The sequence below is a fragment of the Pholcus phalangioides genome, unplaced genomic scaffold (assembly GCF_987345545.1).
Source record: "Pholcus phalangioides strain wild (caught in Gottingen) unplaced genomic scaffold, Ppha-v1.0 ptg000010l_1, whole genome shotgun sequence".
Taxonomy (NCBI): domain Eukaryota; kingdom Metazoa; phylum Arthropoda; class Arachnida; order Araneae; family Pholcidae; genus Pholcus; species Pholcus phalangioides.
Window position 1 is genome coordinate 20,332,907 of NW_028301603.1, and position 18,983 is coordinate 20,351,889.

Genomic DNA, 18,983 nt, shown 5'->3' on the forward strand with positions numbered 1-18,983 from the left:
CCATCTGAGATCAGACTGCTTCACACACAGACTGTATCTAAGCCCTAGTCATGGATGTCAAATCCTTTCAGTTGGTTTGCACAGCTTGTCTGAGATTCCTGAGCATTTTGGGAGCAATTTCTTATTTTTCTTACCCCACACAATGATCTGCCCTTCTAGGGGAATGATTCAGGGATTGAATTATGCTCCAACATTTCAGCCCGCCCCCCTTGAGATCTGGGTGACTCTTGGGCCATACGACACATGCAACCACTCTGAGAGGCAAAGTCAAATCTGATTGAAACAATGAAAAAATTCTTTATTGACCAGAAAAAAAGGGGTTGGGGGGGGGGGGACAATAATAGGTCCTGCATGGGTAGAGATTTTTTCTTACCCCTGCCTGTGATTATCAACAAAACAGTTCATTTATCTCATGTTCAAACAACTAGAAAAAAATATATAGAGCAGATTTTTTCATGTTCCTGAAAAATATTGGTGGTGGTCAGCAATTTATATAAACAATGAACAAAAAGGAAGTGAATTCTTCGGCCAAGAATTTGGGGGGGGGGTGAAATTATGTAATGCTAAGGTATCAAAAATGTCTAAAAACAAGGGGGTTTCTATTTTTGGACAACCCTGGTGTACAATGACACTTTCAGAATTTTTTATATTGAAGTAAGATTGATAAACACAATTTTTTTGAAAATTAATAAATGATCTTACCAGGGCAGATCGTGCAAAATTCTTGTACAAGAATCCCTTGCGGCTGTAACGATTTCCCTCAAATATCAAGAAATCTCCATCTGTGGAGACTTCACCACCAAGAGCTCTGCAAGTAATTAGCAGGGTCGAGTGGTATTAATACAATATTTCAAATTTCAAATAATAAACTCAGAATAGTGTATTAAAATTACATTATCAACATCTTTCCCTCCACTTTTAATCTTGCAGAAAAATCAATGACTTTCACCAAAATTTTTGTTTTGAATGTTATTGCTTTCTCTTTAAGGATTAGGTGAATGATAGGTAGTCATTTGATGGGTTCTTGGGAGCATTATCCAACATTGTAGCTTGACTCAGATCACACACATACACTGTCTAGGTGGACAACTTAGAAGAATTTTTTACCTGATTCTGATATCGGGAAAGTGTCATTGTATTGAACAGAACTAAATCACACTTTAAGTAATAGCTTTAATTTAATTTTTTTTTTTTCATGCACTCCAGAACATGAAAATATTCCACATATGCCACGAGAATGATAAAAAAATAAAATAAAATAAGCATATTTGAATGATCAAATAAGCCTTATCTAGTGTTCAAATTACTCTTATTCCACAAAAGTTTTCATCTATCACAGTCATCAACACCTCTTTTATTCCCATGTTGTTTGGACAAGAGGCTAGTTTAACATATATTAGCAATCAATAGTTAGCATGGATTAACACAACCAACTAAAAAGCTAACAAAAATCTTCATCCATGCAGACTCTAAAAATTAACACAAACCTTATGGCATCAACATCAAACAATTTTGCACCTGGTTTCCGACTCTTTTTCCGCTTTTCTGCATCCTACAGGAATATAGATATGAAACCAAAACTTGACAAATGCTTTTCCATAATCAGCTTCATTTAGCTTAGACTTATTATTCAGATGCATTAAAAACTATTTGGAAACATAAAACATGGCACAAATAAATTTTCAGTGGAACTCTGATACACACACCACAAATATTCTATGTACTTTCTACAAATTTGAAATCCTTACATTGGCGGAGCGCAGCGTTCCTCTTTTGCGTGTGTAATCAACTCTAGGAATGAGCTTCAGATGGACAAGGTTTTGTGCTTCATCTGTATAATCAACCTAAAAAATATGTAGAAAATCAGTTTTTATAAAAAAATATGAGTCTCTCGTATATCATAATGTGTAAGATCACTTCAAATGAGCTTAGCATGAAATAGATTGGAAAATATAAAAACCTGAGCCAGATCATCTTTGTAAAGACCACGTTTCAACCTGACCCACTGTTTGGGTTTCAGCTGAGCCTGCTCTTTTGTGACTCGAAGAACATCTGTCATCTCTTTAATGGGCACCATCTACAAGAAATATTAAATTTATAAATTTTCAATACATTAAAATTCACTATAAATTTTGTTCCTAAAAAACTTTTTGAACATCGTACGTGAGATCTTTTAAAAAAAGCTGAATTCATGTATTTTCAAGAATATCTTGATGGATAAAGATAATTTTTGGCATTCCTCTGCTTGTATTACAAGTTTAAATCTCTCCAAGAAAGCATTTTAAATACCATTTTAAATATACAGCCACTCCCTGACTAACTAGCAATAGACATAGACTTTTTGAGTTATGAACCAAAACATTTGGTGAATCTTGGATTAACCTTGGAAATATGTTGCAATAATATTCAACCAGACCTGAGTAATTTCCTCATCTCAATTGGAGAATTATGTTTCCAAGGAAAGTACAGTTTTGAAGTTGATTGATATACCATGTATTTGTTGCAAATCATGGTAGATTGTATGAATTAAGTAAATTCATGCTCATATATGAATTTGAAAGCATACCACCTTTGAAGAAATTTAAGACTAGCCAGGCCTACAGCAGCGAGAGAGAAAAAAACACTATAGAAAGGAAACGTAATCTATGTCATAATAAATGATATAATTTCAACATGTACACAATTGAATTTACTGACAATACTTGAGAGGGATAGTGTTCGTAAGTTGAGAAGTAGCTATAGATAATATAAATGCACATTATTAAGGTGTGTTCACATGCATTGTTCTTGAACGGTTTATTGGAAATATGGCTGTCATGAAATATTTCATTGCAAGCCGAGCAGCACACACTAAATTAATACCAAACTTGGGACGGCCCACTGACAGGCAGTACATCAAAGGGACTTGCATCGTGTCTATTGGAATTTGCATAGTGAAGGTTCTGCACAAGGGAAAAATGAAGCATAAAAAAATCTGACATTTATTTATTACCTTAAGCTTAAAGCAAGTAAGCATATATAGACACCTTTATATGAAGAGTATATAGGCATATTTATATATTTATTTAGCAAGCATTTTAAAAATTCATATTATTTCAATGTTTTTTTGTAATACTTACTGTTTGTTGATACTGGCCCATACGCAAAGAGCCAACTCCTTGTATTGCCTGCTTAACATGGGTCTGCTTATAAGCTTCAATGTAAATGTAGCCCTTGACACCTTCTGGAGTGACAACACTTTTTATCTGCAGAGGCTGTAAGAGTATAATTTGAATATAAATAGAACATTCCAAATAAATGTAATAGAAAGAATCTGCATCTGATATCAAAATACAAGACCTTGGAGAAAGTAAGTCTTGTGTGTGATTGGCTTTCAGACAAATAAAAATATACTAAAGAAAACACTATTAATAGAAAGAAACATCTTTCACAATTTTTCTATATTATTTTTTGTTATTGTTCAGGCACTTATAACAGAAAACTAACATTTGTTTATTTTTTACACAGCATGTTGCTATCAAAGATGCAACAACATTAGCTATTTTCTGAATAGCCAAATACTAAGGAAGGATTTCAGCAGTTGCTATGTAACAGATTTTTGCATCCAGAGTGAATGCAATGTCTAATAGATAAGTTGTTTTTTTCATGAAGAAATAACTGTGATCTCTCTCAAAATTGCAGCAAGTAAGGAGATTGGACTGTTGAATTTTTCCCTTAATTGAGGAAACCAAATCCTGTCACGAAAGGTGGTTGATGCTCCATGCCCCATCGTAGGCACTGAATCTTCCTTCATTGAAAACTTACATCCATCTCTAAACCACTGAATTATTTAAAGCACATTTTATCATGAACCTCAATGATTTGAGATGTTGAATCATGAATACCACACAGTTGTGTAAAAATCCCTTGCTTTCAGAAAATTAATTCATATAGGACGGAGGGATTACTTTTCTTAGCCAAAATGATTACACACACACCAAGAGGAAAATGCATATTGCCAATTCCCAAACCTAAAAATCTGTAGTTTGTCACGTGGCAAAATATTTTGTGGCAAAAAACATAACATGTCGCACAAATACAAGGGAACATTTGGGATTTTTTTGTCATTACCATATGACTAATTTTCCAGAGACATTCCTGTTCTGTAATTTAGGCTCTCCCAACATTTTTTTTAATTTATAAAAATTGTCGTTTCTTTCTGTATTTTCAACAGTCTACTTAATTTTTATTCTTCACTGAAATCAAGCTAATTATAACTACGAATCGTTCCCCTGCATATCACATATCATTCCTTCCACACACCAGAAGCACGAATGTGCGAATTTCCTCTTTTTTTTAATCAGCTGATTGGATACCTTATTTTGATATCTAAGTTTTGCCTGAAACACGTTGTTCCAGACTCTACCACAAAGCTGGGCTGGAAGAGATCTCGGCAACGGGATAAGTTCCGTGGCAAAGTTCTGGCGTTCATTCATTCATTGCCTGAAACATGAATGTGTATCCCTATTGAAACACATGTTACAAAACATTTTAGGAAAATAACTTCCATAGAGTAACATGAGTAGAATTCAAACGTCATTTTCCATGTACTTTTTTACCAAGGACATTACATATTCATGCTTCTGACATAAAGGGACGATATGCATCATGTTAAATGCCCCCCAGAATTCATTTAAATCCACTGTGATTTGCAAAAACCCTTCATTTTTTGTGACTTGCTTTTATTTTTTTTAAAAACTTTAACAATAATTAGAAACTTTGCCCAGTTTTGATACCATAATTGATGACAAATGGCAATTTCTTATATTTTACTATGAAAACCTGGATACTTTGAGATTGCAAGGACTGGGGATATTCTCAGGAAATTTTTGATTTCTGTGAAACACAATTTAAGCATTTTTTTACAAGGATGCAAAAAATCAAAAGAATCAGGTTTCTAACTGGAAGATATTGGTGAGGCTAAAAAATTGGAATGATTCCAGACAACTCTTCCCACAAACAGAATAACCTTGTTTTGCGGATCAGGACAGGGATTCTAACACAATTGACACATTTAAAAAGAAATATGATGCTAAAATTAGAGGAATCGAGACCCTATCCATACTTAGATAAGACCACCATAATATTTTTTTTATGGTCAGTGCATTATATATTATTAGCTATTAGTCTTTTTTTGTGATACATGCTCTTACATTGGGTTGCTGTATTTTTAGAATGTTTGGCATCCATATTTCTTATGGACATCTTTTTTTAGCCACCTCATTGGGAAATTTGCCTGTTGTGGCCTTTGTATTTGTATCGTATTTGTATCAACTCTGGCACTTATTTTCACAAATAAAACTCGAAGTCTCAAAAAATGCTTCAACATACCTCCTCAGTGTATTGATAAGCAATGAATTTCCGCATGAGCTGGAGTACTGTTGCTTTTTCTTCACCAATCCTACACTTAACCATCCATAGATTTGGATCTCTGAAATAGAATTAAACTCATGAGATTTTGTTTATAAATAACTATATGGTTGCTATTGTACATTAATTTGATATTTCTAAAATTTAAAAAAAAACCCTCCAATAACATTGTCAAACATGTGCCACTTCAAGTGTGGGAAAAAAATCAGTAGAGAAGAAATAATTTAAAAATTTACCATAGATATTTTAAGTAATGAGGCAACTACAAAAAAAAGTTTTATTCCATTCAAACTCTTTTCAAAAAATCTCTAAAATATATAGCAATACAGATTTAAATGCAGTAAAAAATTTATTCATTGATAATGTAACTAGTACAAAATTATGTTAGTAGATTATATACATAAATTTAAGAGGTCAGGTACAATGGTTCTTAACCAGGGGATGCAAACATATCATTCCATGATGTGATTACTTAAAGAGAGGTGCGATAATATAAATTCAACTTTACAGACTCACTGATAATCAGAAGGAGGAGGACTAATAAAAAAGGTTAAAACCACTGGTTTAGTACGATCAATACTAATTACAATTAAGTTTACATTTAACAGACATACAGAAAATTTGGTCATTCCTTGCTTTGCATTTATATCATGAAATTATATTGTGACATTAATTTTTGATCATTCGCAATGTTCTTGCTGCCTCAATTAAGTAATTCTTCAGAAACATCGCTTAAAAGCATCATTGTTACTTAATCAAACTTGTGTATTCTTGTTATCTTGAATGGTTAGAAAATTTTGAACACCACAAAAACTTCAGGAATAATTTTCTCATAACACAGGAAACGAACACCAGTCACCAGCAGAATTTTTAAACTAGGGTCTGATAACTAGAAGTCTGTCGTACAGACATAAGGCTAATTGAACAAGGAACATGTATGAAAGTAAATAAAATAAATTGAAGTGATAGAAAAACTTACTTGACACCAGGAAGCAAAGTCTGTTGAGCGATTTCATCTGGCAGCTCCTGGTCCCCTTCTCCATATCCTCTCTCAGCTGCACTGGACTCAGCATATTTCCGACGATAATAATCTTCAATCTCATCTTCCTTCTGAGATCTAAAGATGGAAAAAACATGTTTTTACAATATTGACCACCATACAGACTAAAATGTACTTCTGTTCAAAAAAGAAAAAGCATTATTATTATTTTTTTCTTTTGTCGTCCAGCCAATGTAATTAATTCCAGGAGGGATAAGGAACTTTCAATATTAATATCACAAATTTAAAATACATACAGACTACAGGTCAAGATTACATATGCATAACAAAGCTAATTTTTCAGTTTAAAATTATTTCATAGCTGCCAACTTTGGAGGATGAGAATTAGAAAGGTTTCGCACTGATCCAAATTCCATACAAAAATTACTATAATAAGGATTTCCGAAAAACAATGTGGGATTTTTCATTAACAAAAGTGAAATTGATGGGATTTTTCCACCCTTTCAAAAACGTGACATAGTGCAAGACATCACCAATTAGCACCAAGTCGCCAATCGTCGCCGACTAGTAGGCCAAAATCTGTGCTCAAATGGCAAAATTTTATGTCACGTTTTTTTAATTTCACAACTGCCAATTTGCAACTAATATTTTGCCAACATGCGATACCATGGATTTCTGATGTATTACAGTTTGCCTCCGTTGTTTCCTCATAAACTGAAAGAGAACGACAAAATTTTGCCACCTTTCAAAATTTTAATGAACAAGGCTCCAGAATGTGAACTCAATTTTTTTAGAAAGAAATTACCCGCCATTACTAGTCTCGAATCAAATCTTGCCAACAAAAAAAAAAAAAAAAAATCGGTATCGGGTCCAAAATGGGACACATGACCAAAGCAAATACAAGTCATCTCGCCAGTTGTGGATGCCAAAAGGCAGCATTGATGATGACTAACTAGTAAATTTTGTCTTTTCCCCTCAAAAATTGAATATTTTTTTGTGATTTGACACAATGACTACGATTTATACTTGTGATGTCATTTCGGGGATAAAAAACAAAAGCAACCGTCTTTTTTTTTCCAAGTAAATTAAATTCTTTGGGAATAATTCCCCCAAAATTAAGGATTTTTTTCAATCATGATCAAAATTTGGAAGATATGAGAACTTTTCTGGAGTCTGGGAGACTTGGCAACTGTTATTTATATGCAAATAAGATGAATGTAACTGATACAAAGATTAGAAGGGAAACAAAACAGGAACCTACGTCCACATCATCTGTAGACGCCTATGACTGTCAATGTCACGAGAGGTGTTCTCTTCATTGGCCCTGGTTCTGTCAATGATGTCCTCAGCTCCTTCTTCCCATTCTTCTTCATCTTCCACTTCGTCATCGACTTCAGCTTCATCCAAGATGAAACCTCCATATCGTGGTTTTTTCCTCTTCCTCTTTCCACGCTCATCTTCCTCATCATCTTCGTCATCTTCCTGAAAATGTCCAAGAAAATATAAAGGAAAATGAATCACTAAATATTAACAATATGTATATGGTGACTAGATGTCCCAATTTAAAAAACATGCCTCTGCTGATTTTTGGGTTCTCGTGCAAGAACATAATATAATATGGTTTGGTTCAACTACTGAACCTAACTAGGCAATATTTGACGAATATTGGCTAGGTGTTCTAGTTTCGTTTAATTAATTTCGTTAAAATGGGACAGAGCGTGGACCATGTCTGGACTTACAGTTTCGTTTAATTATTTCATCATTTTCTGCATGGCAGCACTGAAAAATCAGGCACAACACTATATACGCACTGAGACTACAGTCGAATCCTGTTTTAATGAATACCATTATTGGGAAAATCTCGTTTTAACGAACACTTTTCTAATTCCCCCCCACAGATAAATTTACATAGGAACAATGCAAAAACCTGAAATTCCTCTATAACGAAATTTCATTTTAAAGAAATGATTTCTACGGTCTCTTGGATTTCGTTACAACAGGATTCGACTGTATTAGGTACACACATTTTGTTCCAGACTCTGCCATGAAGCCGGGCTGGAAGAGATCTCTACAACAGGATGAGTCCTGGCATTCATTCATGCATATCGTTTTCTTCAGAAGAGGGCTAAATAGATAGGGACCTACAATTTATTGCCAAATTCAAACTGCAACGCTCAATGGTTTTTGTTTTTTTTAATACATATCTTGCCAAGAGGGTCCACTAACCCATTAGTGGGAGACTCCCTGCAGTGACAATATTTTCCCATGGTCATGTTGTCATCATTTTTGTAATACATCTGCATCAGGAAAGATTCTGACAAAGGATGAATAAGGTATCAAAAACTTGCAACATCTCTAAAAAACCATTATTTGGTACATTAGGTGAGTACCTCATACACCTGGGCTACCACGCCCATTCCGGTTTGATCTCATTAAAACCAGATTATCCTAGTAATACATAAACAGCTTCCCATGCTTATATATTATTTCACTGCAGAATATAATGAAAATACAAAATATGCATCACAAAACAGTGTGTTCTGAATGAGGTATGAATGTTGCAAGATGTTTCTTTTCGTAAAAGTACAATTCAAAACTTTACATCATCATCTTCTTCTTCTTCATCCTCCTCTTCCTCATCGATGTCTTCTCCTTCTGGTTCTTCATCCCCTACATCTTCAAGAGCAGCTTCAGCATCTGGGACTTCTTCAGCCTCGTCATCAGCCCCTTCTTGACCACTTCCGGCATCGCTTTCCACATCACTTCCAGCATCACTCTTCGCTTCTTGTTCAGCCTGGAGGGGGGGGGGAGAGAAAATGAATATTAAGTACTCAAAAAGTGTTCTAGCAATTAATAACTTTAAAAGATAAAACAAAAACATGCAAAATCATAGTATAAAAACTAAAATATTGATCAGAAATATACAAAAAATCTAGAACCCAAAAATTTCAAATCCTAAAATGGCATTCTTGTTCACTAAAAGAAGGATTGGAAAATTTTAGCAGCACGAATGTGTTTGACAGTCTAAACTGTGGTTTAAGCCACTACAGCAAAAACCTAAACTAGATTTCAATTGAAAATTCCCCCCATCCAAAATGCACACATTGATTGCATGCAATGTTTAAAATAGCCCAAAATTATTTGATTAATATGTGAAATGATTATTGAATAATTTTTACTTTCAACACAATGGTTTTTTAAACAATACAGTCAAATACTGTTATAGCAAAAATCTTGTTGTAATGAAAACTTTCTAATCCCTAAGATAATTTTACATAGGAACAATTTAAAAATCTGGAATTCCTTTATAATGAAATTTATTATAATGAAGTGATTTCTCTGGTCTCTTGGAGTTTGTTATAATAGGACTCGACTGTATATACCTAGTGTACTATTTTCTAAGTGTACAAAAGACTTTTTGTGATACATGCAATGTTAATTTTTAGTTGTTATTAAATGCATTGGGACCTGATTGTTCAAGTAAATATAGAATACTTCCATAAATGACAGAAATAGCATCCACACAAGTTATTTTTAACTACAATGCAATAGAAAGTCGGGCAATCAAAAAAAAGTCCTTAAACAGCAGCAATCCATACATCCGGAATTTTGGCAATTTCGCTTTTAGCCTATTCACAATTTTCTTCCTGGTTGGCCCCTTTACTCCGCTGACAGATTTTTTTTCGGTCAATTATTTCCTTTGACTTATTGGTTTGCCATTTTTTTTACCGTTGTTCACATTTGGTCTGTTTTGTAACCTTCTTAAGGTGAAGTCTCCCCTAGAGTTTGATAATAATAATAAGCTTTTGTACTTGAGAGCGCTGCTTTGAATGTTAGAATTTTAAAGCTTACTTTCTTTGTCTTATTATAGTTTATACTAGGGCTTGACAAATCAAAAAAAATTTTTAAGTACCAGGAAAATTTCATAGACGTTAAGTACGCAGTCCTCAGACATTAAATATAATAAAATTTTGAAATTCAAAACAGTATATATAAAGGGTTGTATGTCTGATATCAGGTTATCAAACAATTGAAAACTGAACTGTCTTAAAGTTAGATATTAGATTTATGGAAACATCAAAATTAAAAAAAAGCAATAGATATGACTACAGAATGAAATTAAACTTACGTAATAATCAAACACTAATAATCAAGCGCAGTTATGTCTTTTAACATTCGATAACACATAACAAATTTAGCTGCCCTATCTGTGCCGAGATGATTTCTAAGGTAACAAAATTTGGAAATATTCTTTCAATTGATGCATAACTTGGGGGACACAAAAATAAAAACAATGTGTTAGTTTTTTGATAAGCCTTCCAGTGTTTTTCTTATTGCTGCCTCTCCCCATGTGATAGGATCGTAAATATAGCCTTAATTTATTCTGTGAAATATTAGCTTCTAGCCTCATTTAGCAGCAATTAAAATTTAACGAAAACTTTGGGTCTTAAGTCTTATCATCATATAGGCGTAATAAGTGTTTGTGAAATTGTGTTCTGTTAGTCATGTGAAGGTGCGACATAATGGTCTCATTTTCTTCAGATATTTTCCTTTATTTATAATTAGTTTAGTTTCACAATAATGCAATGATTATAACTGTGACTATGCGTATTTGGTACTTTCAATATAATGTATTTTTAAAGAAAAGTGTTTGGACCGACTCTGCAGGGTTTTGGACAAGCCCCGCTGTTCTAAATACGGTACCTCCTTCACAATTATACATGAAAAATAAAATGTGAAGTAGAAATAACATTTATAACAAACTAAAAAATTGAAAACAGTGTTTATTTAAATATTTATATGAGTGATATTAATTTACTATCAGATTTCCACCTTAAAACCATCAATTTGGTGAAACAATTAACTTAGAAAAAAAACCAAATGACACCTTTTGAAATATTTTTGATTTAGTTTTGTTTTCTGTTAGTTTTTTTTATATGTTAGGATCACAAAAAAAAAAAACCGAAGGTTATGAAACATTTTGAAACTTGGAGGTTCTGGACAGTTTAAGACAGTTTTCAGACACTTTTGGGCAGTTTATCCTGAGTGTTCTGTCCAAAACCCCAACCCTGTTTTAGACATATTTTATTTAGAAGAAAAAAATCTCCACCACACTGCTAAAAAATAATAATACTGAGGCTATTAAAACGGGGAAAAAAATGGAAATAAAAAATTAACAAAAAAAAACTATAACAAACAAAACAACACTCTCAGACTAAATAAGGGATTGAGATTAAAAATATAACATCCTTAGACCAGATATAGGATTGAAAATAATAAAAAACCAGGACTCTCTTTCAAATTATACAACAGTCCCCTCCTGTATACAGGTTATATATAACTACGCTCTAGAATAAAAAAATCAAAACCCAGACACTCTTTTAAATAATACAACAGTCAGGACAAAAAAAGTTCTCTGGGTTTGATTGAAAACAGTCTCTGGGCTCAGTAAAAGCATGAGTGCAAGATCAAAACTAAAACCACTAGTATGCAAAACAATTAAAAAATGGAAATATGAATGTACAACATAAGAGAAATAAATCCTAAACGAGATAGTTCAACAAGATAACTGAATGTAACAAAATGGGAAAAACAATATATACGATACATTTTAACAAACAAAAAATAAGCTACAAATGCTTATTGATTCAAACACTGCATGCCCATGCAAAAGCCTATTATTACTAGTGACCTCCAGGGAAGTGACATCTTCAAAGGCTATCCAACAGTGAAAAACGGCTGGAAACAGCAACTCAAAGGGGAAATAACGGACAAAAGATGTCTGACCAAGAAGAAAAGCACTAACAGGCTAAAAAGGAAGTCGTCAAAAAAAAAAAAGAGAGACGAAACTATAACTGTTCCATAAGCGGGCAGATTCCAGATATTCCAGAAGCAGTGTAAAGCCAAATTTGGAGATTTCCAATTTAACCTAGGCAACCTAGATTTTTTTTACTCGCCAAACATCTTCAACATTGTGAAAATCAAGATTGACTACGAAAAAAGATATTCTGAGATTCTTCTTCTGACAAGCTAGAACATGGAGAGGAGAAATTTTACAGCCATAGAAGAAAGTATTGGACACAGGATTCAACAAACCATTACATTTGGATTTTCTTTTATTTCAGCAACCCAATGCCAACTAAATTTCTTGGTGTGGTAGCCATGATAATGAATAATCATGCATTTCGAGCAAAAAATTAGTTTCTTTTGAAGGTTTTATGCTCACCAAATTTTAATTATGACAAACACTGTTACTTGTAGTCAGCGCCAAAAGGGAAGGAACAACTTTTACATGTTAAAATTGACAACCCTGATAATTGGTGTTTGCTAGTTTTGACAACCCTTTATTAACTTCATTAACTAACCGCATATTTCATTAATTCAATTTTTTAATGATAATTTATTCGCAGTTTATCACATATTAGATTGATTCATGTAATAACTTACATTTTTTGTGTTCTTTGTCTGCCACAAAAACAGCTTGGCGTGAAAAAAAGTTTGCTTGCTTTTGGAAAATTAACCCCAAACATGATAATTAGACTTAAGACGTTCAAGAAGGCAATGACACGGGTGATAATAAAAAATGAAAGTGTCACTAAAATAGATAAAGAGTAGCACGTTGGCTTGAAAAAAAATTACTGTCACCATCAAAAATTTTGAAAGTCAAAGCGCTGCGGTAATCTGTTGACGATAAAAAAATATTCATCGAATTCAGCACAACCCCAATTATGGAATCTTAGCCCCAAGTTATATTACTCGCATTACCGGAGCCTGTTTCTCGCAAGGGCACATGCCCAGGGTCCAATATTGGCTGCATTTTGTACATTAAGCATAACCCTTTCGCCTGTGTACACCTCTGCCTCAAAGAAGACATACATTCAACGCTCGATATAAAGATTCCCCCTTATCCCGATGAAAAAACATTTCAAACAATTTTATATTGGGAAAGTCATTACATCAAAAGTAAAACATATGATAGTTGTTTTACCTAAACATTTATTAAGGACTTACCTTATAGGTCATAGTAATAGACTGTACGCTATAACTTGAAGGATCATTATAACAAGTGTCCACTATATAAGGGGCCTCCAAAATTTCATAATTGCCCAGGACCCATTCCTATAAGGAAAATGCCCAGCACATTGCAAAAGAGCTCGGCGGGCCACCCTGCCCCCCCCCCCCCACATTATCGAAACACCTATCTGAATATTGGCCATTTCGGTTATTAGGTTTGGACACCTATGAATTAAGCTTTAGATGCACCTATCGATTCAAGGATTAAGATTTTTCCCATCGACTCATTACATACATTTCTAATTGCACTTTCCATATAGACACTGTGAAGGAAAACATACTTATTAATTTAAAATATACATACCTCGCTCTCTGGTTCACTCTCGTTGGCGGACACGTTACTCCCTTCACTGTCCGACATTTTTGGTTATCCTCTTGAACCTAAGTAATGCACACAAAATGAGGATTTTGTAACATGAGAACCCATATCAAGAGAGACGCATTTTTTATTTTCAAAGAGAGCCATTAAGCTCTTTGAATAGATAAAATCTACAAATCTAATATTTATCGAGATTTACTTGAAATTCTTTAAAATCACACAAAAAAATCTAAATTTAACTAAATATAAAAACATGAGTTCTTACCTCAATAACTCGGCTCAGAAAACTACATAAATAGGAACAAAATATGTTGTGATGGCTGACGTTCAAACACGAAAACCGTTGCCATCGAAACACTATAAAACTTTCTATATGGAGGAATAATTCCGCCATTTTCAGTCTTCAATTTTTTGACAGTTTTCATGATGTGACTGTACGTCCCGCATTTTTGGGGACAATTTCGGTTTTTTTTTTCGTCTTGACCTTTTTTCCAAAAATGTCTTGGTTTCCCCAGTTTTTTACACGAGGCCTACTTGAATTTTTTTTTATTGAAGTCAAAGATATTGAAATGATTTTTAACTCACTATGATAATTAAAACTAGATCTCACATTTATTTTGGTGAGCGTATCACATTTTGTGCAATTTATTGCAATCCATTGCAATTTGCAATAACTTCATTTGTTTACATTCTGTTCAATCTTTTGGTCACTCACGGAGCTAGTCCCCCCACTCTCCAGGTGACTCTTGTGGTCTGCCACATGTTTTCACGCAGAGCCGCAACTGGGCGGGGGGAAAGGGAGCAGACGGGTCTGATGCCCATGGCACCAGGCTAGAGGGGAGCACATTTTTCCCTTCAACCTCTCTCTCAACATTACAAGGAGGCGCTAAAAATGTGTGATTGCTCCAGCTGATCAAGAACCTGGTTGCGCGACCCTTCTTGCACACTCTCCAAGTCACTTTTTCACTCTTACTCTCTCTAACTGACTTTATCCCTCTTTCCAGAGCCACACTTACCAGACGCGGGGCCCCGTGCGATAATAAAAGCGGGGTTCCTTAACCCAATTTTTCTCCTCTTTGAGAGAGAGGACTCGAAAATTCAGAAAATGAAAATCATGGAAATTTAGAATAAATTCAAGAATTCCAAAAGAAAATTCAGAGTAAAAATCAAAAAATACATAGGTGGAGGTAAATTTGAAAGTCTGGGGATTCACTGTCGTTATTGCTGGGGGACCGAAGATAATGATGTCAATTCATATACACACATATACATTAGATCAGTCGACTAACGCTGTAGGAACAATGTCCACCCGCGTACAGTGACGAAGCAAGGTCTGGTGGCACCATTGAGAAGAAATATAAGTATTATTATCTTATTCTAAGGGTGGCACCCGGTGCGAAGTTTTAACTTGTCACCCCCACCAGGACTGCAATTAGAGGGGAAGGCAAGTGGATCTCGTGGCGTGGGCGCTAGACCCAAGGGGGTGCAAATTTCATTCTGAAACCTCTCTTTCAACATTACGAGGGGCGTCAAAATGCGTGCTTGCTCCGGGTGACCAAGCATCTAGTTGCGGCCCTGCCCCCTCTCCATGTCCACCAAAATATAAGATGAAATTTACTGAGGAAGCAAATTTTGTTATTCAATTGGTTAAGTAAAGAGGGCATAATGTTAATTATTTTGAAACAGTTTTTTATGAATGAAAAACATGAGTAAGAGACCGTTCAAGTATTACATCAGCCAATTTTTAGCCATTTTTCACCCCTCTCCCCGTCAGCAAAACTCGGACCCCCCCTCCTCCCATCTTTGTCAGCAAAATTTCGTCATCAGCTCTGCCCCCCTGCCTCCTAACGCATATTGGTGGAATCAGCGATCTCTGATCGTTGACCTGCGCACCCCCCCCCCCCGACAAAAAAGTTTTTTTTTGATGCAAGAAATATTTTTAAAAAATAATTAATTATAATCAATTTCTATTTATTTCAATGCTATTTGAAGAACTCAAAATTTCTTTTTAAGAAATTCATTGCGACCCACTCTCTAAACCAGGGGTTCTAAAACTGCGCCGCGGAGCGGTGACTCTGACAAAGGTTTTTCGAAGAGATTCTTTGTGAAACAGCTCTGGGGAGCCGGTGGAGCTCGCAGGTAAGCATAAATTAGGGAAAGGGGTGGAAAAAGTTTGAGAACCCCTGCTCTAAGCCATATATGATAAACCCTTGGTCCGCTGACCAAATGTGGCTCTAGGGGTTATCTGATGTGACCTGCGTCCCTGAAACCTAACTTTGCAAAAATGAATTAAGTGGCACATTTTTATATCGCTTAAGTGACCCGTGACACAATTCCAGAGCATTTGAGCGGCCCATGGCACATTTTCAGATCACTCAAATAGGCACGTGATAAAGTCACAGATCACTTAATTGACATGTGACACAGTTCCAGAACATTTAGGGAGAGCGGGGTAATGCTGAACATTAAGGGAAAAAGGGGAATCTAATTACTCAATTATTTGCTATAGTTCATGAAAATATTTACTATAGGTAGACACCCTGTTTAATTACCTACTAAAAAACTACAAAACATTTGACATTATGCAGTTAAGGTTTTCATAGACTTTTTTTTTCACACTGTTCGGAATTGCCCCAAACGACACCTCGTGGCAATTTCGCAATCTAACCTCGAAACGTACGCAGCAACCAAACTTTCTCCCAACTTAATAAATAGCTAAAGAAACATAGAATCTGATGATACCAAGCTCACTATTCTAAACGCGAACTTATTTTACCTATCTCTTATAAAAATTAGCACCAATTTACTAACGAAAGTTACGGAAAAATGTTTTTTTACACACCACTCGCATTAACACAGCTATAATGACAACGCCTGCTGAATGAGTTTACGGTGGACGCTGCCAGGCTGCAACAATAATCAGACCCCCTCTAGATTCAAACAATGACCGAGAACAACGGTGTTCGGAATTCCTCGCTGTTCGGTATAACCCCGCTTTCCCCTACGCGATCCGTGGCACATTTAGAGACACCTTGAGTGACATATGGCACAGATTTAGAGCACTTAAGCGGCACCCAGTGTGGTTCTACATTACTCAAGTTACCCGCGGTCCATTCCCAGATTACTTAAGTGATCCGTGGCATAATTACGGATCACTTGAGTGATGCGTGACACAGTTCCGGAGCACTTGAGCGGTCCGCACGCATTTCCAGATCACTTGGATTCGTGAAACATTTAAAGATTATCAGAATTAACAGAAATCGATTATAATAACATATTAAGATATTTTCTTTCGAAATTTCAATTTTTTTAAAAATGCTTTTTACATTAAAAAATTTTTTTTTCGTCTGGGGGGGGGGGGCACACGAGCCCCTACTGCGTATGTTTCTGATCCCACCAATATGTGTTAGGAGGTAGGGAACTATGACGAAACTTTGTTGACAAGGAGAGAAGGGGTCAAAAATGACTAAAAATGATTTCCATCTAAAAGAAAATGAAGAGTTTCTTTCTAGATCAAAATGAAGATTTCCAGAATTGATTAAAATTCAGAATTTATGAAATAAATTACAGTGACTGTAAATGCAGCCCCTCCCCACAGAACGGGGATCCTGGTGTGACCGCACATGCCACACATCCCTCCAAGGGCGGCGGGCGGCTCTTCCTCTTTCTCAAAGTAATGCTTTTGATCATTCACTTGCACTCTCTTGGTCAATCTTTTGGTTCCTCGCTCTCTGATTTGGTTCCCTCATTCTCTAGGTTTTTTTTTTGTCACACGCAAGCTTGCACATTCATTTCCATGTCACTCTTTTGGTTGCTCAGTGCCAAACACCAAGTTTGCCGTATCGCTATATTGCAATTTACTGCCATATTAGTGAGTTGGGTTTGACATGAAAGCGTTATCTATCAGTGGTCGCCTTAAGCTGGTTAGGGAAAACATCTTACCTATTTTTCCGGATAATTTCTCAAAAGTCCTTGGAATAAGCAGAGAATGGAAACACTTTGCAGGACGTTATAAATTTATTCACAGAACAGCAATTTTTACATGCATGTACAAGCAGATACACGCTAACCAATTCAGATTTCTACTTCTCGAACGTAAAATCCAGCAACTCTCGCTGCTCTCTTGTGATCGTCTCACTATTTATAGGTACGGTCAAATCTTCGAGACAAACGACTATTCCAGAAAACTTCGTTTTACAGTTCCCGAATTGGTGCCCCGCCGTATGGACAGAAAATCAATGTTCCAGAAAAATCTAGATATTTTGCGCCGTACCGATGCATTTTTCGTTTGGCAACAGCATATTGGCAAGTTTGAGGGGGTCTTTACAAATTATGCTACGATTTTTTCGTAACACTGTATTTTCTCCGGGTTCGAACCTGACACCGTGGCAACAACCTTCACGGTGGTAGATGAGCATCTTACCACCACGCTACTCAAGTGCTTTGCTCACTGACCTGGTTCCTCACTCTAGGTCACTCTTTTGGTTGCTCACTGACTTGGTCCCTCGCTCTTTGAGTCACTTTTTTTTTCCTCACACGCATACTTGCACACTCATCTTCATGTCACTCTTTTGGTTGTTCGCTCACCTGGTCCTGCTCTCTCCATCAGGGGCGTCGGAAGTGTTTCGAACCTGTGGGTGCTCGTCTTGAGTTCCATATAGGAAATTTCGATTTCTGAATCAATTCTGTGGGTGCTCGGACCTGTTTTACAAATTCTCGTGGGTGCTCGAGCACCCACAGCACCCCCGGCTCCGACGCCACTGCTCTCCATGGTCATTCTTTTAGTCATTCTTCCGATCACACAAGCAACATTTAGACAGAAAATGGCGACTACTATGACGTCACAACATGTCCAGAATACCCATCCACATCCCAAATAGTTTCTAAACTGATAAAAAAATATTATAATCATTATAAGAATCATTCAAATTTTTTCATGTATTCAGAAGAATTCTTCTATCGAATATATAAGAAAAATTGAGTTTAAAAAAAAAAAAGAAACGAAAGTCTGGAACTCCCACTCTGATCTCAATCCCATTACAGGGGGCAACCCTGTCATCCTAGAACCACTAAGTAATATCACAATTGAACGTCCAATCCAGTCGCATGACGTCAGAGCACCAAACGAACAACGCGGACGAGAAAGCGCGAGAAAACGGTGAGCCGTTTTTTTTTTCTTTT

At 35.6% G+C, this 18,983-nt stretch overlaps 1 protein-coding gene across 1 annotated transcript in view; it reads right to left on the reverse strand.

The window, feature by feature from the left end:
* The window catches only part of Spt5 (Transcription elongation factor subunit Spt5), a 29,735-nt gene extending 15,592 nt beyond the window's left edge, over positions 1–14,143 (reverse strand). The window contains exons 1-11 of the mRNA XM_089237863.1: positions 14,068–14,143; positions 13,788–13,864; positions 9,012–9,203; positions 7,671–7,891; positions 6,389–6,526; positions 5,371–5,470; positions 3,120–3,254; positions 1,961–2,077; positions 1,749–1,844; positions 1,488–1,552; positions 703–808 (exon numbers count right to left, since the gene is read on the reverse strand). Of these exons, the coding sequence (XP_089093989.1) occupies positions 703–808; positions 1,488–1,552; positions 1,749–1,844; positions 1,961–2,077; positions 3,120–3,254; positions 5,371–5,470; positions 6,389–6,526; positions 7,671–7,891; positions 9,012–9,203; positions 13,788–13,844 (1,227 nt within the window). The 5' untranslated portion in view covers positions 13,845–13,864; positions 14,068–14,143. The remainder of the gene's footprint in view (positions 1–702; positions 809–1,487; positions 1,553–1,748; positions 1,845–1,960; positions 2,078–3,119; positions 3,255–5,370; positions 5,471–6,388; positions 6,527–7,670; positions 7,892–9,011; positions 9,204–13,787; positions 13,865–14,067) is intronic.
* Positions 14,144–18,983: the final 4,840 nt, after the last annotated feature.